Below are 24,277 nucleotides of genomic sequence, written 5' to 3'. Positions count from 1 at the left end.
TTTTTATTAAGTTTTATATCTATTATATCTTCTCTGTCCCACAATTCACATGACTGTTACATGCTCAGTTACAGTCCGAGTACAAATAGTGTTTAATTCAGATAGAAATAAAGCACAAAAGCAGAGGTGACTTATTTGTCTCCTGGCCATTCTCTATCACAAATTTCAAACAGGTCTCTCACTTCAACATTTCAGAGTACAATAAACATCTCTACCAGGAAGCATTTAATCTGAGCTAATGTGATCTTTTTAAATGCAGCATGCTTCACAGATCATAATGTTTGCAGCTGCCCACCTATGTTTTTCATACTTGCATGAGCAGAAAAAAACGGAAAGCATTATCGATAGCATTACAACTAGTTGTGTAGGTGTATTTCAAATAATAGCAATAACAACAGATTTGTTTTTTTGTCCTTTATTGGAGTCAGCAAGTAAAATTATATTTCATACATTTTACTTAATTAAAAAAATAAGAAAACAATCAATTAAAGTTTAAAAAAAACTTTACGTCCAGGAATGTGCAGGTAAAAATGACCATAACAATCTGTCAAGGTCGAACTGTAAGTGTTACTTGAATTAAGGTTGCAAATCACCTCATCATCTAACATGGATTATCACTGCATGTTAATGACTAAAAATAGAAAATAGTTTAAAAGATGGCAGACATGATATAACAAAATAGGGATACCAGACACAGGAAAATAAAATGGAGCAGTGTCACTTCACCAGTTGCACAAACTTTGCATCAGCTGTTCCAAACAACTGGTTTTGCTGTGTTCTATCAGCGCATTCAGCCTCTATATACATGAATGAATGAATGAATGAATGAATGAATGAATGAATGAATGAATGAATGAATTTATTTACTTGACAGGGACATGCACAGCAACACAATAACCTCAAGCTTTTTTTAAAAAGTTACCAAACACACTCACATACAGACTACACACAGACATACACACAGCAAACATTTAAATTAGTGTGTACATGTTTGTTGGTAAAGCAACCACTTTTTGGTTTCAGGCATGAAAACAGATTTATGTTTGTGCATGCCACTTACCTTTTGAAAGAAAAGACATTTATGTAGCTTTCTGCTTTGGTAAAGTCTCATCTTAGGCTGTATTGACCCAGTTTCACTCAATCTGTACAGATCTATTTTAATAGAGCTACTGGATTACATTTTACAGAGTAAGGGTGTTTTAAGGAGTAAAATTAAATAGACAAGTTGCTTCATAGATGATCCTTACCAAACACTCATTTCATCCAGATTGCTTTAAAAAGGAAAGGCTGAGCATACGGTGAGCGCAGTGAGCTGGTCAGAGGACGGTTGTACTTATGTGTCACACATTCCTCTCTGTCTGCTCAGCGCTCACTGCTGTAGCTCTCCTCATTGGGAAGGAAAAGGGATCAGCTGCCAAAAACTGACTCAGATGAAATGAGAGAGACCTTTTAGTGTTGATTTTTTTTTCTTATGCTGGGCAGTCGCTCTGTATGATTAAAATGAGTCACAGAACTGGTGTAAACCAGAGTCAGCTGCCCTTGTCCTAATGTGATTCTTGTGGTTGTGTGCATGTGTGTCTTTTTTGTAAACACAGGATAAATAAGCACACAAACGTGTCTTTTTAGAAATGTAGATTAACTTTAAATTATAGAGATAAATAAGATTTGACACCAAAAGGGCCAATGCTCTGTTAAATACAGTGTTCCTTAAAAAATAATCACACTAAATATTAAATTGTGCCATGTGTAATAGAAATTATTTAGGTATATGCAATCAGAACATGAAATGTGATGGAGCATGGTTGTAGATAGAAAGTTATTTCCCCCTCTTTTTTTCTTACTGGCTGAAATTTGTCAGCTGAAATAAACCTCTCCTCAGAACAGGGCCCTTATGATGCAGTGTTGATTGGTGTAGATGATAGAACAGTCAACAACTGAGAAATAAAAAGATAGGAAAGTAGAATAAAAGAATAGGACGAGTTTTTAATATTGACTGACAATAGAAGATCAACTGAAACGTCACCACGACATGTTTAAAAGAAAAGAAACATGAATTCTGGGGTGTTTGGGCAAGACTCAGAAAGTTCCAGAGAAGGGTGAAACCTCTTTCTCTACTGCTTGACAAACCCATTCAGCCTCCATCCATACTATGATAAATAGGATGTAAGAGAATTTTTTTTTTCAAATCTCAACATCACCTTTTGTACTCACTTTTATGGAGAATGCAATGCATATCTAAAGAAGAATAAGAAAAAGTGTGTTTTTGTGAAACAGTTTGTCACAGGTCATCTACTTGTTGTGTAACTCTGATTTGTTCCCTGTTGTCATAGAGCCAGGTCAAATCCCCTTAACATTTCAGCAGCTCTCATTTTCTTATGATTAATATCTTTTGTGGCTTTCATCAAATTGTCATGTGGATGCAGTTTGGATTGTGCTTGCAGACTTGTGCAAATAGAGCAGTCTATGTGTGCTTGCTCCATGTTTAGCCACCTGGTCATTCCTGTCCATTCACCTGGATTCTGCTTTACAGGCACTTTCTGCGATGCAAGACAATGTAGCTTACATGTCGGTATAACCCAAGGAGCAAACCCAAGGACTTGGGAGAAATTCCAGACGTATCCAGTTGAGCTCAGACCAGCCAGACGGAAACTTATGGAACATGAGCCGAAGTCCCAAGATATCTGGCAACAAATTTCAGGAGACGAAATTTAAGTCTTCTGTTTTTTTTATATTGTGCTCTACTAATAGAGGAAGGCTTTAAAACAATGTGACTAAGTTAAAGATAGCATCATCGGAACATTTTGATCCCAGCAAGAGATTTCCTCTGGAAGTTCATTAACCCTCTTATTTGTTTGATAAGGACAGAACTTGTGTCATTTGCTGTCTCTTAGCTAATGTAGATATTTATTCAACGCTCTAATTTATCTCTACAAGTTAGGCTATTGTCAAACTGCTCATGAGCAGGTGTGGCCCACTTTCAGAGTAGTCAGAGAGAATATTTTATAGAGTTATACACACCATAAAGATGATTATAGGCTACATAAAAATATAAGCTTAAAAGAGCAAGACAGAATTTTACTTAAAGCCCATCAGCATTCTTGGAAAATGTCACTATGACATGAGCACAGAGGGACATGCAATATTTATTAGAAGTAGACAAAAGCAAACATATTATGCCTAATTGATGTACTTTTAAAAAAAAAAGAAAATAACATGGTGCTTATTTATTTTACCACAGCTTCATGGTTGATACACTTGAAAACATTCTGCAAAAACCCTCCATTTACCCACCTAAAACCGTTTTTAGACTCATATACATCTGTAGTGTCCCCCTTTGAAGCTATATTTGACAACTCATCCCATTTTACTATGTGGACAAAGGCACCAGGCTATTTTGGAAGTCACTGGGTCACCACCCACAAGATATTAAACAGAGGCATCTAGGTTAGAGAAGGCCATGTGATGTTTGGATCTACTGTGAGCACAGTATCAAAGATGACCTAGAAACCATACAGGCTGTATGCAAACAACAAATCAGTTTCCTACAAAAGGGTAGCTTTTAGTTGGGGAAAAGCAACAACTTTCATAAATCGTGCATTTTGTAAGGAATATAACACATACCACTGTAGATGTAAAAATCTGAGATGATACATGGACAGTACAGTAAAAGTCATAAAAAGTGCTAAAAAATATGTGCCAAAAAGCAAAAAAACACGCTGATACACTGAAATTTTGTTTCAGAAACTGACATTAAACAGGTCATTTCTAAGCAGAAGGTCGTCCTTCATATTAAGCAGTATTGTGGAGGACATTATATAATTTACCTGGAAAGAATGTGCAACTAGCTGGGAGGCAAGTGGCAGAAGATAAAAAGAATTAGAGGACAGTTGAGGTGGCAGAAGTGGAACAAGTTCAAGGACAGAGGTGAATGAATGGTCAGATGTGGGGTGAGAGAGTTTAGAGAGATTGGGTGAAGGATAGGGAGGAGGTGAGAGATTAGATGCTTGAAGGCTGAGGGGGATAATAACAGCAAAAAAAATGACGGGAAGGCCTGGACACACTTTCCAGCAGACAGCCCGCCCTCTGAAGGCCCCTGCTGCACCTGTTGTTTTTCAGGAGCGCGACAACCCCAAGGGGTGTGGGCAGAGGAGTTGTCTTTGCTCCCTGTGACTCAGGAGAATCTGAGCAGCCACAGAGAAGGAGGGTTAAAGCTGAGCAGGGACTTTGCAAAAGAGCCGTGAGGGGGGATGGGAGCTATGCTATGAGTCAGCCGTGGCTAAAAAAGGAAGCTGAGCTACTTCCACTGGGGACCAGCAGGGTAAAATAAGACAAGTGGTGAAACAGCACTCCTCAGTCCAGCCTTTCATCTGCTTGAAACAGAACATAAGGTGACCAAAGATTATGGGGAGGGAGTTAAAAAAATATGTCACTTTTCACCTTGCACATCATGCTTGACTTGCTTCCAGTGGAGTAAACAGGACTTAATATTAAACCTTAAAAAGGGATGTTAGGACATTTAAACCACATGAGAGCTTAATCTCCATAAAGTGTTGACATTAACTTGCATACTTGCTGGCTTCTGTGTTCTCAGATAGTTTATAACTGAATGCACTGATGAAGGAGGCTGCAGACACTGTATGAAGCAGACTTCAACATACTTATGGTTTATGTGGCAACAGTTCAGTTTCCTTTTTAGGGCTACAAAATATCACCTGCTAAATGCTGGTGACATAACTGGAGAGGTAGGGTATCGCAAGTAAAGATATCCTCTTGTCCCCCTTTCAAGTCCTTAGAATAGAGCAGAGCAGCACTGCTCACTACGGTGAGGAAACCAAGTAACATGAGATTTGAAGTATATGTATATGTGTGCATTTTGAACATATAAAAGTGTGATAATCATGTCAGGCTGACTTTGTTTCTCTCCTTGGGTTCATGTCTTGCTTTTTTCCAGAGCCATTAACCTTTCTGACAAATTCATCCTAATAAAAATCACAGCCATCAGAGTAATTTTGGTGTCTGCAAAGCTTTACAAACACATCTGGCAATGAGATTATACTTAAAGTAGAAGGTAAATGGATGATACAAATGTGGATGTAGATGCATGAATTGCTGCAAATGGCAAATGCTGGACAGAGAAAACAAGCAAGGAAGGAATCTGCCAAAAGCCAGTATTTTAAAAATGAACTCTGGATGACTCTTTTCTGTTGTGGTCTGGCTCTCATTGGGATTTGCTGGCTGGCCAGAATGAAGTTTTAAGCTGATGAGCATCGCTGACATTCTACCTATGCCACAGTATGGCAGTGGGCTCTCTAATCCCTCTGCAGCCTGAATAACAAAAATCAAGCTGGCATTCTACTGTATTTACTAAGCTTCTTGTTCTTGCACAAGCCCATGTCCCTAAGTTATGAGTGTTGCATGCACAACTACATTTATAGATTCACATGACCTGACCTCATTACAATATTTATTTTTGTACAGCTAAAGGACACCAAATATTAACTTCTTTATGTTGACCTTCTGGAAATGTGCTTTTAACAACTTTTGTTGTGGCTATTGCCACATCTCTGCTAAGAGCAAAAAGAGTAGCAAACTTTGCAGGGCCTCTGCCAACTGTAGTAACTGCAGGGGTGCGTGTGAAGGATGGCTGGAGGTGGAATGCTCACCATGCTGAGATTGTGGTATGACTGGGATTTGAGTCTTGGCATGGGAACATAGCACACTATCACTCTGGCTATCATTTTTCTGTCCACACTAAACATGGTGAGTCCACAACAACCAAACAGCTCCACTGAGAACTTCTTTAAGGATTTTCAATTAGCACCATCATCATAAATTATACTTAGTGCTTGTATTCAGGCTGCTGGACTACAGGGATGGCTATCATTTTCATATAACAGATTAGAATAAATTCCTTTTCATTGCCCTTACAGAAAGCGTGACACTATCCGTGAGATGAGGTGAGACTTGTGGCTGCAATTAGAAGAGGAATCTGACATCTGTCTTTCATGTAGGGACAAACTTAGAGTCAAGCTGTCTAAAAACTAACAAGTGACATATACTGTTCATATAAAGCTGCTGTTTTTGACACATTGATGCATGCACTATCATTTAAATAATTTTTTGACTGAGAAGTTGTGTGCACGTGTTAATGGTGATTGGATGCAAGGGCAAATAGTTTCCTTGCAATATATGTTATCTCTCTGCTAAAGCAAAAATCAGGTAAACACAGACAGAGGTAGGTCCTGCTTTGTGTCATGGTAAGTTTGTCTCTTTCAGCTGTCCAGTGTTACACAACTTGCTCCTGGCAAGTTTGAAAAACAGTCTAGTTCAGTGATGGAAAAGAAGCAACCTCTTCTGTCTGCCTTCTCATACACAAGAGCTTTAAACTGCCAGGAAAAATCCCTACTTCGAAATAAAGGAGGAAAAGTTATCACCCCTATCTCTGCCTCCACCCAGACTCTCAGTAGTTCAGTCTGTTTTCCTCTCTTTGTACTCTTGAGCAAGGTGGGGAGATGTTTGGAATACTGCAGAAATGATTTTACTGTACCTCTTTCTTAAAAAAATATTAATTAAATACCTCCACACACTAGTCTTTATAAGGTCTTTCTTTATGGCACAAGCATGGCTGTGGGACTATTTAGATTAGCGGCTTGTTTATTGTGTACAGATGTGGACAAAATGGTCACAGAAATGACTTGAATCTGACAAAAGTAATAAATAAAAATTCTATGAAATTTAACCAGTGAAAGTCAGACATTGCTTTTCAACCATGTTTCAACAGAATTGTTAAAAAAATAATGATCATGATGGTACCCTTATCTTAATATTTTGTTGCACAACCTTTTGAGGCAATTACTGCAATCAAATGATCCCTGTAACTGTCAATGAGACATCTGCACCTCTCAGCAGGTATTTTTGCCCACTCCTCATAAGCAAACTGCTCCAGTTGTATCAGGTTTGAAGGGTGCCTTTTCCAGATGGCATGTTTCAGCTCCTTCCAAAGATGCTCAATAGGATTTAGGTCAGGGCTTATAGAAGGCCACTTTAGAATAGTCCAATGTTTTCCTCTTAGCCATTCTTGGGTGTTTTCTGGCCAGCACTTATCTCTCTAGAATCCCTTGATAGTCTTGAGATTTCATTGTACCTGCACAGATTCAAGACACCCTGTGCCAGATGCAGCAAAGCAGCCCCAGAACATAACAGAGCCTCCTCCATGTTTCACAGTAGGGACGTGTTCTTTTCTTCATATGCTTCATTTTTCCATCTGTAAACATAGAGCTGATGTGCCTTGGTAAAAAGTTCCATTTTTGTCTCATCTGTCCATAGGACATTCTCACAGAAGCTTTGTCAATATGTAGTTTGGTTTTTTTATGATTTGTTTTCAACAATGGTGTCCTCCTTGGTCGTCTCCCATTAAGTCCACTTTGGCTCAAACGACGGACGGTGCGATCTGACACTGATGTTCCTTGAGCTTGAAGTTCACCTTTAATTTCTGTAGAAGTTTTTCTGGGCTCTTTTGTTACCATTCGTATTATCTGTCTCTTTGATTTGTCATCAATTTTCCTCCTGCAGCCGTGTCCAGGGAGGTTGGCTACAGTCCCATGGATCTTAAATTTCTGAATAACATGTGCAACTGTAGTCACAGGAACATGAAGCTGCTTGGAGATGGTCTTATAGCCTTTACCTTTAACATGCTTGTCTATAATTTTCTTTCTAATCGCCAGAGACAACTCTTTGGTACACTCTGTGGTATACACCATGTCACCAAACAGCACAGTGACTACCTGTAGCTCTATATATAGGTACACTGACTGATTACAAGATTGTAGACACCTGTGATGCTAATTAGTGGAACCTTGGATTAACACGTCCCTTTGGTCACATTATTTTCAGTCTTTTCTAGGGGTACCATCATTTTTGTCCAGGCCTGTTTCATGAGTTTATTTTTTTTAAATAATTCTGTTGAAGCATGGTTAAAAAGCAATGTCTGACTTTCATTGGTTAAATTTCATAGAATTTTTATTTATTATTACTTTTGTCAGATTCAAGTTATTTCTGTGACCATTGTAAGTTTTTCTTTATATTAACCAAAGGGTACCAACAATTTTGTCCACGTCTGTATGTTGCATAAACAACTAGCAAAGAGTGTGTATTTGAAGCTACAAATTTCCAGTACTGAGCACAAAAACATCGCTCGAGACTGGCAAGAAAACCACTGAAATGACAAACCCATCTATGTAAAATAATTTGCACCTTGAGATATGACTGATAATTATATTAACTGAATATGTACGTGAGGTCAGGATTGCAACTTTTCCTTGGATTTCTTGCATGCTGTCTGTGCTGCCTGCAAAGACATTTGAGCCACAGTTGCTGTTTGTTTGTTGTAGGATTTATGAGTGGTTATTTTTAGGTATTTAGCCATAGGGCAGCTACCACCTTATCAGTCAAACAATAACAATATCAAAAAAGGACCTTTGATATTTGGGAACTGTCTGATAACAGACAGGAATAAAATAAAATCATAGAACCACACTAGTAACCTGGACCTACACATGTTTAATGGTTTAGCTTAAGTACACACCTCTAAACTGTGTGATACTGGCAGGTTAATACCAAATTAATCAAAATCTACAGCCTTTTTTTCCAGTTTGAAGTCTGTTAACAGGCTTCTCTATAATGAACATTTTGCACTAGAGATCATATCTAACTAGTAAATCAGTTAAATTGCATGGCATTCCTGTGCTATACTCAGGTAATCCAATATGTGGTTCTATGAAAATTTACTGAGTGTAAAACGTGTTCAGCTTGTTACATTATCTCCTATACTGTGCATGCCACTTGAATGCCAGTACTGCCAATGCACTGATTTCTTCCATTCCAAATACTGGAATTGTGCCATAGTTTAGTATATCTTTGCACTTGTATGACAATTTATACACCAGCTACCTTGGTCCATACCTCTGAGCATATAAAAAATTTGATTTGCTGTGTTGCATCACTAAGACAGTATATTGCAACTTAATCTAAGCATCTACAAATTCTGGAATTGATTAGACTTATCTGCTCCTAGATAACATTTTTTAGGCATGTTGAGTGCTTTTTGCTTCAGTGCTTAAGAGGTTTGCGTATATTTTTCTATTATATCAGAATGATGATGTGGCACTGGCAAGCAGGAACTCAGGGGGCTCATGTCCAAACTTCCCCATCCATACTGAATGTGCCTGGTCACACCAAGCTGCTGAGAACCTTTGGATCACTGGGGCTTCTGGATAGCAGGATTAACTGATGAGAGGAAACAGCTGAGGCCTGTGTAGTGTCAGCATTTGCAGATCACCCTCAATGCACACACGTTGCCACAATATATGCCCTCCTCCCCTTTTTTCAGTCCACGGGATTCAGACACCCACAAAGGGGCCAGGGGATTGACGCTAGGAGTGAACAAAGCAAACTCAAGTGCTTGGTCAAAGCCAACAGGGATGCTGAGTCATCACTGAGGCTGTCTGAACATGATAATTGGCAAAAAAAAAAGAGAAATTGTGTGAAAGTGTATGAGCTGTTGTTTTGAGTTTAAAACCAATTTTGATAAGAGTTCAGAAACAGATAGAATTTCTTTAGACTAGAATTCCTACAGTTTCCTGTTTCAAGAAAATTAAGAAGCTAAAATCTTCAAAGTTCAGTTATGCAACTTTCATGGTCTCCCAGAGACAAAACAGTCATTCACAGCCAGCATGATCGAATCTACTAAACTCACTTGAGCATGCATGCATGTAGTTTCCAAAAAAACAAACAAAAAAATAAATTAGTGTAGAATGGGCCTTACATAATATGTAAGTCAATGAACTACAAGTGAAATTGATTGACTCCTTACAAAACAGACAAGCGGACAAAACAATAGATCATGTATCAACAGAAAGAAAGAAAGCCTATTTAAAGTGAGAGAGCTGTCACTTATATGAGTTAAACATCTACTTTAGTCTGACACAATCAAAGCTTTTTAAGGCCACTTGAGATTGGCAATCTATTCAAAAAGCTAAGTGCACCTTACACAGTGACAGTAACATAAAGAAGTAACATAAACTTACAAATAGGCCTTATCAGTACAAAATAGCTTGACAAAGGCAGGATATAATGTAGATATTAGCAACATAAAGCAGGTTAAATACAAAGTATTTATTTGGAACTTGAACATTATGAGTTTAGATTACAAAACATAATAATAAAGATAGAAAAAGGCCAGGGCATTTAAGTCTTATGCAGATACTTCTGAAACAGAACACTATGTCCTGTCTTGACCATGCATCATTCAACAAGGGACAATTAATAAAGGGTTATGCGATGCAAGGCTGCAGATTAGACAAAAACTTGTTTCAGACTCAGACTCTTTAAGAATAGTTTTGCGAGTTAATTATTTTTCTGGAGTTTACTCAGGGAAAAAAATCAATTGTCTTTTTTCTTATTTGTTTATGTTAGAGCATTGAGTCTGGTTTATTGAAAATGTTTAAGTAAAATAAGATTTCCACAGTTAGTCTGCCACTTCATAAATAGCTGGTTTCAGGGGCAGAAAAACCAGATTTGAGGAGTGAAGTAGAAGAAGAATTGTAGAATATTTTGCGCTGTGTAAGTGGACCTTCAATGCAATGTCACAGGATTCAGAGTAAATCATTTACCTCTTTGAATTACTGACACAAAGTAGCTGTAATTCACTTGTAGTAAATAGATTTTAAGCTAACATGAAACTTCTCATTTCCATCATTAACTCTTGAAGAGTTTATTTAGCCTGAAGCATCACAGTTCTAGACCGTGTCTCAGTTTTTGTCTGAGGGATTACAAATCTTATTCTTTGAAAATAAACTGCAAATGTTGTTTAAATGCTTTAAATGTTGATATGACACTGACAGAGAATATAATATGTAATATCTGCCATAGTTTCTATATCTGTACTTTTCTATTATGTCGTTTTTTTTATGACAATAGCATGGCACATCCACTTACAGCCTTACTGTCTTTCGCCTGTCAGCTAGACAAGGTGCCATTTTTTAAACCACCTCTAGGGGCAGTGTTGCACTAAATTTCAGAAATGATCTGTCCTGTTGATAAGTAACTTGGGGAACTAACCCACTTCAAATATTTTTATTAGAACGTACGCAATGGATAATGATTAATTATTATTTTAATTTAACATTGTTTGCTTTTAAGTTTAAAGTATGCTTTGTTTAATTCTGTCAAAGATTAACTTACTGTATTTACACTAATTCCAACTTATTTAACACACATCAGCTTATGTGGATATGTAGTGCATTTCAAAGCTTATCTTCAGTCTCATACAAAAGAAGAGAAAAAAATCCATAACACAGCCCACTGTAATTTGGAACAAAATGTTTATTTAAATCAAAAGGAAGAACTACACAAAAGGTTAAATCATTTAGAACATAGTATATTCATAGAATATCTACACATTGTGATGATTAACAGACAAAACAATAAGATAAAATATAAAAATGGAGAATGAAGAAAATTCAGTGAGTAATATTGCACTTTGCTTCTAAAATGTTTCAGATCCCATCACCCAGGTTCTCTGAACATTTCAACTCCTGCCTTTATTATTAGGTCAGGACTTTAGCTTAGTTTTGACACTGGACTACTCTGTGGCCCAAGCGAGTGGACTATGGAATTGAGCAACCTGAAACAAATATGTAAGCTTATTTATCACCACGTAGCTTGATTCGTTCCCTAAGATAAAATCCAAAACAAATAACTGCAAACAGCTATTACATTAGTTTACCACCAAGGAACTGTTTTGTCTACTACCCCATGTTACCTAAATTTCTCAGGAGTTAGGGGGTGGGTGTGCTGATCAACAGCCGTCATCCCCACACCTGAGGGGTGGGGATCAGGATTAGTCAAGGAAACTAACTCTAAAGGTTGCTGGAGAACAACCTGCATGAATGCCCAAAAATGAAAAATGGAAAATCATATTCGACCCTCATCGGCTTCACAAAAAAACACAATCAAGAGGCCTTTTCAAGATGTCTGCTTAACAACACTTGCTTTAAAGGACTTTTTATCTTCCCTTTTTGTCCTTTTGAATAAACACAGAAAGGTCAAAAACATATAGGTGTTGATATAAACACGAACATGAGTTAGTAAAGACACTGAAAAAAAACAACTCACGATCAGGTCTTTTCTGTGTCAAGGCCACTAAGATAAGATCACTTCAATAATCTGCAGTTCGTTGATTAATGTCAGAAGCTGTTTATTTAGTTGCCAGCAGGATCTTGATAAGAGCGTGCACACACAAGCTTGTGTTAGCTACGTTTCAAAATGTAAACTTGAAAACGTTACTAATATTAAAAAGACTGAATAATGCATTAACGTCCTACACGACACTGCCTTACTGAAAACCTCTCCTTTACATGTTAGTACCTGCTAATTTTTCCAGACCTTCACCAATGAATGCTATTTTTAAACATTTTCTTATCAAAAAAGTGCTGCTTTTTGTCTTTTTCCTGACCACGTAAAACCTCTGTTACAGGTGGTCTGTTGTATTGAATGAGTTAGAAAACCAATGTATTACTCATTTCAACCTACTACTACTTGTTCCGACCAGCCTGAACAGAGGTTCAGCCCCCCCTTCCAGCTTTTGTTTATGCTGGGCTTGCTTCTTTAAAGCAGAAGCACTGTCATTCCTCTTAATCTTTTTCTCCTTTCCTGTCTTTTTTTTTTGGTTTTTTTTTTTAACTAGCATTCTGGTTTCACTGGTCTGGTAAAATCTGTCTGTTGGCTGGATGCAGTAGGCAAGTGCAGCAGGACAAAAAGGGAATGTGATTCATCTCAGAAAGCTGCCTTGCTTCTCTTTAGGTCTGTTTTCTCATTTTGGTAGTTAAAAAGAAGAAGAAAGAAATTATTGTTTTTAAACAGTGCAACTTAAAAAAAAAAATCTAACTTTTTTTTTTTTTTTCCTCTTTTTTTCCCCAACCGCTTGGCAAGTGAGAAAACCACCTGAGACAGTGCTTTTTGGGCAGTTATGCTAGCCTGGCTTGCTCTAAGATAAGGAGTAGAGGGGCTGCAGGCAATTTAGGGCAAGTCCCTTCACAATGTACAAACCTGTGTCACATGCACATACATGCTTTTCCTGTTAGCTTCTGTTTGAGTGGCAAATGCAGGGCTGCAACCCCTCCTAGTCCATATCCAGAGCAACCTCAAAACATACAAAAAAAAAAGCCAAAAGCTATTCTATGACTGAAACTAAATACAAGAATTGAATAACAGAACTACACGAGAGCAGGGAAGCCACACTTAAATCAAAGCTAAGGAGGCAACACCAACAGCCTTGACATGGAGAGTGTGCTGCAAAACAAAACTCCACACTACTTATTTAGTCACTGCTTCATGAGAAAATGAAAAACTGTTAACATTTTAAACAAATTCAGTGCATTTTTCTTACTCTTCAGTCTTTTTTTCTTTTTTTTAAATCAAATCCTGTACTCAGCATTGCTTAAAGTTGTGCAGGTGAATGTCTCAAAGGTTAAGCCTGCTATGTAAAATTCTTAGTGTGGTATTTTGCAAAGCTGAAACCAACCTATTAGTGATTTAAAAAAAAAGAATTCTCATTAAACAGAGGCACACAACTCAAGTAAAGAATAAAATGTGCAAAACAAAATCCCAAATGAGGCAGAAGGACCTAGTCTTTGCGCTGCTGACTGCTGCTGCTAAAAGCAGTCAGACAGACTGTGGTGGTTAGAAGGTTGTTACTTTTTTTCTCTCCATCTCTTTATCCCATTTTTAAGATTATTCTGCTGAAAGCTGGACATGTTTAGTCCCACCCTTTCTGTCAGGAGCCATGTCCTTATGTGCCACAAGTACAGAAGAATCAAGGGTGAAGAGGAGCTTGGCGAGCCTCGATGATTCTTCCTCGTCAAGACCATCACCGGGGCTCTTGTTACTAGTGGGGGAGATTTCCCTATGGACTGAATCTGTTCATCTGCACACATCCCACCCTCAGCACGCTGACACAGAAAGGAAGTCATACCCCGAACTAGAGACTCCCATTTCTCTCACAGAAGGAAGGCAGAACATGTTTGTCCTAGCCAACTCAACTGTGAGCAAGTCTTATGTTGACTGGTTGGATGTTTTTCTCTCGATATCAACAGCATTGTGTGAATACCTATTTCTGAGAGAAAGAAAAAAAAAAGTTTGAAGCTGAGTCTTGCAAGCAGGTTTCCTTAGGCTCCCCAAATCAATCAGGGGAATTTCAAGGGTGTGCTCAGCGCGATGGACAGGCATCAATCCTGCGCTCTTCTGTACGTCTGGCATGATCTGGGTTAGGATCGATCTGGAATGTGGAAAAGAAAAGCAAAAGCATGGGGTTATTTCTGAAGAGCTGATTTCTGTAATAGAAGGCAAACGAACAGGTTTTACTCTGTAATCTGGTGCTTACCTCAGAGTACAGAGGAGGGGGTTGGAAGCGGAACTCATGAATATAGGCAAAAAGAGGTCCGTCCAGCTCCTCTCGAACTGCAGGAGCATCCACACAGCTCTGCCTCTGCTCTTCTGTCACGATTTCTGCATAGCTTGGAGGAGCTGCAAGTAAATAACAACCATTTCAGCGCTGCTGGAAAGAAACCTTGCCTTTATTTAAGGAGAAATATATATTAAAGTCATGAGAAGAAGGTCCAACCTACCTTCAGGCCTCTCTGGCAGACCTATGCCCAACCAGCTCATGCTGCATTGGCTGCTGACGCTGGAGGTACGGGATCCAAATGGGTGGAGAGGGATGGTTCCAATGACAAGGGGCAAGTTCAGGGACAGGTTTATTGCCCCAGGTATGTCCACATATACCTGAGCACAGAAATGAGGACACAACAGCAATTTAGGGTTCATGACGCATTCAGAAGTATAAAATAAAAATCAGTTACGGTACCACGTATGAACTAATGAAAGGCTCAAGTTGAGCTTTCAGTATAAAATATAACATCCTGTCAAATAACTTATGGCGAATGTACTCTCTGCAGGACTCTATGAGAGCATATGGGTCAGTGTCTTGAGGTCGACTGCTTAAAGCGAGGTAGAGCAATTGCCTAGGTGTCTGTTCACATGATAAAGAGGTTATTAGCACCCTCAAGGCAGGTGCTGCCACAGATATTCTGGGCTAATGCTCTTTGTAGCATGTGGAGATAACACCTGGTGGAATCCCAGGACTAGATTTGGCTAAGTGAGCTGAGTCAGCCTGACCCATTACACGTAGTAGTATTGGCTTACTAGGAAATATTGATTCTGTAAAGATATTTCACGATGATTAAATACATGGGGAAGAAACTGTAATGAAAAGCAGAAACTGTTGTGTTTCTGTGTCACTAATCTCTGGACAAATAGAACTAGGCAAACAAAAAGAAAAAGGGATTGAGGTTAAATGTTCACAAAGCATGTGAGAGAGTAGACTTACCATGAGAGAGTACTCCACTCTGATAATGCTGCAGTCCAGGATGGAGGGTGAGACTGGTGGGATCTTCAACATTTTGCCGCTCCAGGTTTCTGTTTTGCCAGAGGACAGAGACTCTCCCCGCAGGTTGGCCACCAGCTGTTTGACCTCCTTCATCTTCCCTTTGGCATAGAAGGTCTGAGTCTGGTAGATGGCTGCTTTTGGCACTACCATGCGGGATGAGCAGTTCTCGATCTCTGCAAAGATCTGGATTGACTCTCCTACACAGTTAAAAGAACAGAAGCGTTAACTGATGCGTTTGCTCATATTTGTAACGTGTATAACCACTAATGAACGTACTAATACACAGGATGTGATACTTGATCAGGTTAATAAATGACTAATTAGGTTAACATTCACATATTCTCACCTGGGGTGTATCCCTTCCTTTCGATTTTGGCACTTAGGGAAATAGGACCTGAGGTGCAGAACCAACAGCAAAGTGTCTTGTCTTTAGTGCCGGCCTGTGGTGACTAAAGGAGAAGGGGGAAAAGGCATTATTTTAAATGTGTACAAAAAAGAATAAATTTCAAATTGTTTGATATATAAACACTAAAACCAAAAGACTGAGAACTATGTATAGGCTACTCAAGATTAAAATATCAAAGTTACAACCAGAATTGCCTGGTAATTAGGAAATAGTTTTGAATAAGTTATACTACAGTTTTCTTTATTTCATGCAATGTTTATCAAAAACAAAAAGCCACTTCTGAGGAGATTACCAGCAATATTGGAGTGTTGATGTCAATGTGCTCAAAGACTGTAAATTCCTTCTTGGTCTTCATGGGCAGGAGCCATGGCCTGTGGAGTTCTGCCTTCACCCAGTAGCGCACGCTGCCATGCTTTCCTTCGAAAGAGGTAGCAAGAGGTCTGCAAGGAGGATGGGAAAGAGGATGGAGAGAGAACAACAAAGGTTGCGATAAGTTCCCAATTCAAATAACAATGTATGCTATCCAGTTCAAGTTTAATATTAGTGCACTTACGTCTGTGGAAGCTCAAGGCTGAATGCGTACTCATGTCTTCCTGAATGGATAGTGGTGAGTCCTTCCTCAGAGTTGTCATCGTCTGAAAAACAAGGATAATATTCCAAACACATGTATACCATACCTGGACAAAATGCTCTACGAAGGCATCTGAAAGTCATACCAAAAAACACAGGGTGGGGGAGACAAAAAGAGAATAGGCGGATTTTACTATTAAAAATGTGTCTGAGAAATGTATGTATTAAGACAAACAGAAGGGCAATATTTAGAGGACACTAACGAAGATTGCTTGAGATGCCAGAGACTGAGCCAACAGGATTGTGCTTTTGTGCGAAAAAGATCATCAAAGAGATAAAAATTTAAAAAATAATAAATAGAAAGTGATGCGAAGGGGCATCTTGATCAAAAGACCGAAATTAAAATCCTACTTGGAAGGTATCTCGGTTTCTTTAGCAATAAACTTATTTAATTGTTTCTTATTTTACTCAGATTTTGTATTAAAAAAAACTGAAAAACTGCTCGTAAATGTGTAAAATATGTTTTATTTGGAATATAAAGACTTTATTCTATGAAGCTGGGTGACAGAGCGGGTGTGCGGCTTCTGCCAGCTCAGCACTCCCTCCCCCTAGCAGCAGCCGTGTGGTAAACAAGTGCGGAGCTGTCAGTCAAACTGCAGACTCCAGCAGGAGGAGACCGGCCGAAACCGGTGCAAGCAGCTTCCCACAGCCGCGTAGAGCTCATTACGCATTCACTGTGCGACGCCGCAGACAATACTACAAGGCAAGGCTCTGCAAAGCGAGCCTCAAAAATATTCCGACAGCCAATAAAATGCATTGCTATCGTTTTGTCTACTTACATTTAAGAAGCTTCAACAGAAAGCAGTTAGCGACATTTCATTTTGAACAGCTCTTCCGAAACTTAGGGTAATCAGCTATTCCGCCCCAAGTTTTCTTTAGTTAAAACCAAGTGTCGAATATAAACTTGTCCCTAACCTAGTATATCAATGAAATTTGTAACTGCGGAGGACATTTGCATCAGATACTAAGCTACTGACAGTGGGCCTCAATTTTATCATATTTCCATAAAAACAAAACACACAGGAAAATGTGTCAAAGAAGAATACAACGTATCAGCAATGCATCTCTTTATTTTCGATCAAAGCTGAGCTGCAGGTGCTTCTCTTATCTCTGATTCTGCAGGTGTTTTCGTAATTAAAAAGTTGCAGAATGTTCTGTCAGTCTGCAAGATAATGATGTCATTGACCACACATGAGCACCTTAGCCAATCACATAACGCGCGAGGGACCAGCTTGAGCTTTACTCCGCCCCTTCCCGGTCCAGTTTTCTGAACAGGATTGAACCGCTTTTGAACAATAGGTGGAAACTTAAGAGAAGCTACAAAGAAGTACTCAATATGATGCCGTTATGCGACTAAATCTCCAAATAAACCTGCACACACGCCATTGAAAGTATCAGCGTTATCCCACCTTGTCTGGAAAATGTTTAAATTCAGTTTACTGTTGAATTACAATGAAAGACTCAGCAGCTGTCACGTATTCTGACACCTTCACCACAAACAAACAACGATGGAGCTGTACTTTGACAATATCACAAAATATATACCAAACCCTTACTTAAAGACGGGTAACGATATGGTAGTTTGCCATCTTTTAAACAGGTTATTATTCTGTTATTACAGACAACTAGATCTTTCAGTGAACATGAACCCCAACCAGCGAGAAGATAATCAGTTTCTACAAAATCTAAGCTGAAAATATTAAACCACATTGTCTTACCTCTCTCGTGTCCAATAAGAATATCTTTGTGATTTAGGTATTCCACTTCTTCTGTGTAGTTTTGCGTGTAGGCAGTGTTGGATCCAGCGTTTCTTGACTCAGTCCAACGAACTTTTGCAAATCCCTTTGCGTGGATTTTGAGAGATTTCACACGGATTTCTCCCGTGACTTCGATGATCACCCTCCCTGAGACGCAGTCCCCGCTAGAGAAGACGGGGACATTGCTGTCATTAAGACAGTCATAGCTTACCGTGAAGCTCTTTACCTTTCCTAGCACCATGGCGGAAGGAGATAGGCTACAGAGACCTTGAAAACTAAAAAAAAGGGAGTCTATGAAAAAATAATCTCATAGAAAAAAAGAATGCAGTTTTTAGACACTGATCAGTATCTCTGCCCTGCAAAAAGCAGTAGAGGCACGATCAGTGGATTCTTTGCAAGCAGTTCATTGAGCTGTGTGAAGGCTGAGTAACAGCAAAAGATGCTGTTATCATCCGCCTCTTTCCTTGATGGTCTCTAGTCACAGACAAGGAAACCCCTGTAGCTCAGCTCACTTTAAGCGACAGCCGGAGTGAAAAACAACCATAGGCGCATGCGCAGGCCATGCACTGCCCCCCTCTTCCGCCTTCTGGAACAAGGCTGTTAGAGGAGTGTAGACCACAGACAGATTACTAGGGTTAAACAGATGAAAGACTGCACAAAGAATTGTTCACCGCAATTTTTTTTTTTTTTTTTTATGTGAGAGGCTTTATTGAAAATCCGTAAAATTAATTAAGTCGTAAATTTGAGAATAAACAAAATATGGCTCCCAAAGATATGTGTTATATTTAACAACTATGCTATAAACATATGGAAAACTAAATCCCTGTCTGTAATTTTTAATGCATGATTAACGACTCACAAATCATACGTTGCTTCACAGTCGTACCATACCCCATACAGCTTTCAGTTTTGTTTTACACGATGGTATCACATCAAGAATCACTGCAATGTCTGTACAATGACAACCAGCAAAGCTGCATTTTGCATAATTCCTGCATCACAGAACTATGCAGAATTGCTGGATACAAATTCTGATTTATGGCGCAAAAATGTTCCAATATATTCAGATATCGCATATATTGTTTTGTGGTGGCATAAAATAAGCAGTGCTCATAGTAAGGATTTTGTTCTCATTGTGTTGAACTCCCAGTTTTCAGAAAAACAACTCTGTGGCTCAAAACGCCACCCTGTGGATGTCACTGTAGCATTTGCTGCAGTATCACCTGTTGAATGTCACATTAATATATGTTCATTACTTTTAACGAACATTTGATTATGCTAAATAGTTGTGTTTTCATTTTAATTGATTAAATGTTGCAATGCATAGTCAGTAATACTACTGTAAAGCCAAGCGGGTATTTAAAATACAAAAGTATCTATAGCAATAGGTCCACAGTTAGATCATTCTAGGAACACCATTTAATTAAAGATGAGTGGTATTTCGTTAAAATAAAACGTCTATATTAAAAGACTTTAAAATCTAAATTGAATGAGTGATATTTAAAGCTATATATTACAACATAATAATGCTATATATTATATATTATGAATCCTCCTATAATTACATTTCTCCAGATGCTGTGATATACAAACAATGTGATGCTGTTTCACTATTTGTTAACTTAACTAAATATTTAGCTGCTATCAAATATGCAGACATGCATGCTTGTGATATTTTTAATGTAAAATATCAACAGTTGTGATCACTGCAGCGCTTGCTCAGCAAAATAAGCGATAGTTGCAGGCTGTAAGATGCATAGATAAATCCCGCCCCCTAGAGTGTTGTTGTGGTCATTACATGTTAATGTCTTGATTCATAGCCCTGGTAAGGTCTGTCTGCATCATTAACAGTCCACTTTTAAACAAGAGGCATTTCCCCCCCAGTGATGCTACTACATGTCCAGCTTGTTGAATTTAATTCTTTTTATTTTTATTTTTTATTTTTTATTTTTTTTCTGTAATGGGTTTGACACATCGGGAGGCACTTAAGGACATAACGATTGTTCAGATCTGTCTTCAGCCCATGACCATGATCATGTTAGAAACCAACCATGATCATGAGCTTATACCTACAATGCTTTTCATTGATTTAGATGACGTGTGTTAAAAGTTTGGTCTCTCCTCTAGTGATATTGTATTAGATCAGCTTCATTTTAGGATACTTTTAATTTGAAGGCTGAACCCGGATGTTGATAATCACAGTGAGCTACTCTCTGCCGTAACCAGCATTTCTAGGTAGACAACGGCAGGAAAAGAAGAGTTGAACTTTTGCTCCTTTTATGAAGTGCTTAGTTTTAAATCAGCAAGTATATTAAATTGCAGGGAGTAAATAGAAGTCATGAATACGTTTTTGTGGACTTTGGTTTTCTTTCTCCAAAGTTATGCTAAAAGTGTTTGTCAAAATATTACTAGACCCAACATTGTGATGGTGATGAGTGATGCGTTTGTAAGTATGAATTCAATTCAACTACAGGTTTATTAGAACTTTATAACTTGGCATTAATAGCAGCGACTTATAATTTTTTTACAAAGCTAAATCATAATTAAATGAAGGAATTGACTGATTTCTTAATGTTGTGTATTTAGTCTTAGTTGTTTAGACTTTTCATGTTCTTATATGTGTTTCTCTCAAGGATGGACGGCTGTCCTTTGATCCAGGCAGCAAAGTTGTACAACTTCCCTACATAAAGTACCTCAGTGAGCTTGGCTTAACCTTTGTTAATGCTTACACCAACTCACCCATCTGCTGTCCTTCAAGAGCAGGTAGGTGAATTTAGTACGAAAATACACGTTACATCTATGTGACTGAAGATGTAACTGAAGACACAAAGGTTTTTGCTCAATCTTTGTTTACAGCAATGTGGAGCGGTCAGTTTGTCCACCTCACTCAGTCATGGAACAATTACAAGTGCTTAGATGCAAACACAACTACATGGATGGATTTGCTGGAGAAGAATGGCTATCGCACAAAGATGTTGGGCAAGCTGGATTATACCTCAGGGAGTCACTCTGTCAGGTAGGAAGACACTGTCACTTGTCTCATTAAAGAAAGTACCTTTTTTTAGTCTTACCCTATATTTGTTAACAAAACTATACCCAATATTACACGTCTAAAAATAATGTTTTTAAACATTGTGAAACACTGTTTATGTGTGCAGTCTTTTTCCTGAACTGTGAATCATTGTCTTGGCTTTTGTTTTGCATGTTTCTTTCCACTTCCTCTTTTCACGGGTATCTTGCAGTAATCGTGTTGAGGCATGGACACGAGATGTTCCGTTTCTCCTGCAACAAGAGGGCCGGCCTGTTTCTCAACTTGTTGGTAATAAGTCAACTGTGAGGATCATGAAACAAGACTGGGAAAACACAGATAAAGCTACACAGTGGATCCATCAGACAGCTGCTCTCTCACACCAGCCCTTTGCTCTTTATCTTGGCCTCAATTTACCTCATCCTTATAAAACTGAATCTCTGGGACCCACTGCAGGTGGATCCACCTTCCGTAGCTCTCCATACTGGCTCAAAAAGGTATGCTTTTTTTTTCTTTTTTTTTCATGCTCTCTCTCACTTGTTGCAACATTTACATCTGTTGGTCTAGACTGTGGTGAAATTTTAATTTCAGTTTTTCACATATGTACAGGTATCCTCTGACCTCATCTCTGTTCCCAAGTGGCTGCCTATGGCTGCCATGCACCCTGTTGACTACTACTCCACATTCACAAAAAACTGCAGTGGTGACTTTACTGAGGAGGAAATTAAAAGCATCCGGGCCTTCTATTATGCCATGTGTGCTGAAACAGATGCCATGTTGGGTTAGTTGACAGAAATACAATTGGCCAGAGGCTGGTCTTCTCTGTAAGGATTTGATGATTAGACAAGATCAAGCTCAGCCTTGCTCTTTTGTCCTAGAGATGGTATAACTTCTGGCTAGTTATCTTCACAAGATTACTACAGTAGCAAAACAAATGAGCAAGAAGTAGTTTTCATTAAGGTTCACAAAAAAATGCACACAAGCATTTTATAAGCTCCAGTTATGGCGTAAAATACAAGTATTACTTGTGTCTCTTGCTGACAGAAAAAGCTGTTGACATCAGTAACTGAGATGGATTATAGGGAATACAGTGTTTTAAAGGAACCAAAATGTACATGACAAATTTCAGTGGCTTATTTTACTGCTAACTCTGTCTCAAGGCTTAATGTGTCAGATCACTGGGTGATGAAAAGTACATTTAGGATAAAAAAAAGTTTATGCTTTTTATTAGGCATATTAATACCAATGTGTATATTCTGCCTAGAGCTGTTGGAGGTGAGCTCCTGTTTACCACTCTCTGTCCTCTGTCCTCTCTGTCTCACTAGGCCAGGTGATTTCAGCACTGCGAGAGACTAGCCTGTTTAACAACACAGTTGTGATCTTTACAGCTGACCATGGGGAGTTAGCCATGGAGCACCGGCAATTCTATAAAATGTCAATGTTTGAAGGCAGTTCCCATGTTCCCCTGCTCATCATGGCACCTTGGCTGATGTCTGGCCTGCAAGTCAACCAGCTTGTCTCTTTAGTTGACCTCTATCCAACCATCCTGGGTAAGGAGGTACATCTATTAAAAATTCTGAAATAATCTGATGAAAGGTAATATTACTAAAGCAATAGAGGATATTGACATTAGTATTTAAACTCTACATAATACATGTGTCTGTTTTACAGAAATCGCTGGTATTTCAGCTACAGGTAACCTAAGTGGCCACTCCCTTCTTCCTCTGCTGTCCAAATCCACTGATTTTTCTAAGAAGCAACATCCAGACTGGGCACTGAGTGAATATCATGGTTGTAATGCCAATGCCTCTACATATATGCTTAGAAGTGGCAAATGGAAATATATTACCTATGCTGATGGCCTAAGTGTCCCCCCTCAACTTTTTGGTGAGTCCTAAGCTTCAGACACAAATGCCAATTACTTTTCAGTTGTAGAAGGAGACACCATGATTCGATTTTTGTGCCCTATGATTTTTCTGCTTCACTTTTGCAGATCTAACACTGGACAAGGATGAACTTCACAATGTGGCTCTTAAATTCCCACATGTGCAGGTACATTTGGACAAGATATTGCGCAGCATTGTAGACTATCCAAATGTCTCTACAGCTGTTCATCTCTACAATAAAAAAGCATTTGGTGAATGGCGCAGTAGCTTGGGGAGAAACTACAGCCAGACCATTGCTAACCTCAGATGGCATGTGGATTGGCAGAAGGATAAGTTAAACAATGAGAAAGCGATTGATAAATGGCTCTATGGCTCTTAAGGACATTTTCAGGGTTATCATGGTGGTTAACTTTAAGCCTTCTATTTCAATAAAATGGATTTGCACTATGAAAATTTTACTCATGCACTTTTTAAAATTGAGAGAGTCATTGCAAAGTTTTACTGCCTGTATCTTTTTTTTCTTTCTTTTTCTGTGTAACAGTTTAAATAGTGGATGATCCCAGAGTATCTTTTATAATGTCATAACTCGTAGTTTAACTTGAATTTGTATTTTCACATCTTTGACCTGGGCCACACGGTGGTGTGGAGGTTAGCACTGTGGCCTCACAGCAAGAAGGTCACTACTTTGAACCTTTCTATTTGGAGATTGCATGTTCTTGCTGTGTATAAATGGGTTTTTTCCAGGTATTCTGGCTTCCTCCCTCTGCCCAGACATGTATGTTAGGTTAATTGAAATTCTAAATTCTCCCTAGGAGAAGCGTATGTGATTGTCTTTCTGTGTTGGCCCTATCGCAGGGCCAACACAGGCTGTACCCTGCTTCTTGGTTGCTAATTGCTGGGATAGGCTCCAGATTCCCCACAGCCTTGAATTGGACTAAGCCCCACAGAAAATTAATGCATCTTTCCTCCATGTCCTCCATGCAGACAATGAGCAGTTTCACTGGCACTTTTATCCAAAGTCAGGAAAAATTCAATTCCTTTTTGTCATTCAAAGTTTGTTTTGTA

The 24,277-nt window shown here is 38.7% G+C and overlaps 2 protein-coding genes across 2 annotated transcripts; one reads left to right on the top strand and one right to left on the bottom strand.

Annotated features, from left to right (window-relative positions):
* Positions 1 to 11,362: 11,362 nt before the first annotated feature.
* Positions 11,363 to 18,792, bottom strand: arrdc3a (arrestin domain containing 3a). The gene is made up of 8 exons (XM_041998836.1): positions 18,260 to 18,792; positions 16,465 to 16,546; positions 16,204 to 16,351; positions 15,852 to 15,954; positions 15,446 to 15,702; positions 14,685 to 14,841; positions 14,441 to 14,583; positions 11,363 to 14,335 (listed from the first exon to the last, which is right to left on the bottom strand). The coding sequence occupies exons 1-8, from the start codon at positions 18,537 to 18,539 to the stop codon at positions 14,267 to 14,269; spliced, it is 1,239 nt and encodes a 412-aa protein (XP_041854770.1). The 5' UTR covers positions 18,540 to 18,792; the 3' UTR covers positions 11,363 to 14,266.
* A 1,723-nt stretch (positions 18,793 to 20,515) lies between these two features.
* On the top strand, positions 20,516 to 24,169 carry arsk (arylsulfatase family, member K). Its single transcript, XM_041998313.1, has 8 exons — positions 20,516 to 20,744; positions 20,932 to 21,061; positions 21,155 to 21,314; positions 21,541 to 21,823; positions 21,936 to 22,107; positions 22,652 to 22,876; positions 22,998 to 23,213; positions 23,320 to 24,169. The coding sequence occupies exons 1-8, from the start codon at positions 20,637 to 20,639 to the stop codon at positions 23,589 to 23,591; spliced, it is 1,566 nt and encodes a 521-aa protein (XP_041854247.1). The 5' UTR covers positions 20,516 to 20,636; the 3' UTR covers positions 23,592 to 24,169.
* Positions 24,170 to 24,277: the final 108 nt, after the last annotated feature.

The sequence above is a fragment of the Melanotaenia boesemani genome, chromosome 11 (assembly GCF_017639745.1).
Source record: "Melanotaenia boesemani isolate fMelBoe1 chromosome 11, fMelBoe1.pri, whole genome shotgun sequence".
NCBI lineage: Eukaryota > Metazoa > Chordata > Actinopteri > Atheriniformes > Melanotaeniidae > Melanotaenia > Melanotaenia boesemani.
The sequence above is the reverse complement of the archived record's forward strand: the minus strand, read 5'-3'. Positions and strand labels throughout refer to the sequence as shown.

Excerpts from the sequence above, each read along its gene's own strand:
- arrdc3a (XM_041998836.1), bottom strand. The coding sequence starts at position 18,539 with ATGGTGCTAGGAAAGGTAAAGAGCTTCACGGTAAGCTATGACTGTCTT. Across the intron at positions 15,955-16,203 it reads TCAACACTCCAATATTGCTG|TCACCACAGGCCGGCACTAA; the intron begins GTAATCTCCTCA and ends CTTCTCCTTTAG. Across the intron at positions 14,584-14,684 it reads TCTGCCAGAGAGGCCTGAAG|CTCCTCCAAGCTATGCAGAA; the intron begins GTAGGTTGGACC and ends ATTTACTTGCAG.
- arsk (XM_041998313.1), top strand. The coding sequence starts at position 20,637 with ATGAATACGTTTTTGTGGACTTTGGTTTTCTTTCTCCAAAGTTATGCT. Across the intron at positions 21,315-21,540 it reads TCAGGGAGTCACTCTGTCAG|TAATCGTGTTGAGGCATGGA; the intron begins GTAGGAAGACAC and ends GGTATCTTGCAG. Across the intron at positions 22,108-22,651 it reads TGAAACAGATGCCATGTTGG|GCCAGGTGATTTCAGCACTG; the intron begins GTTAGTTGACAG and ends CTGTCTCACTAG.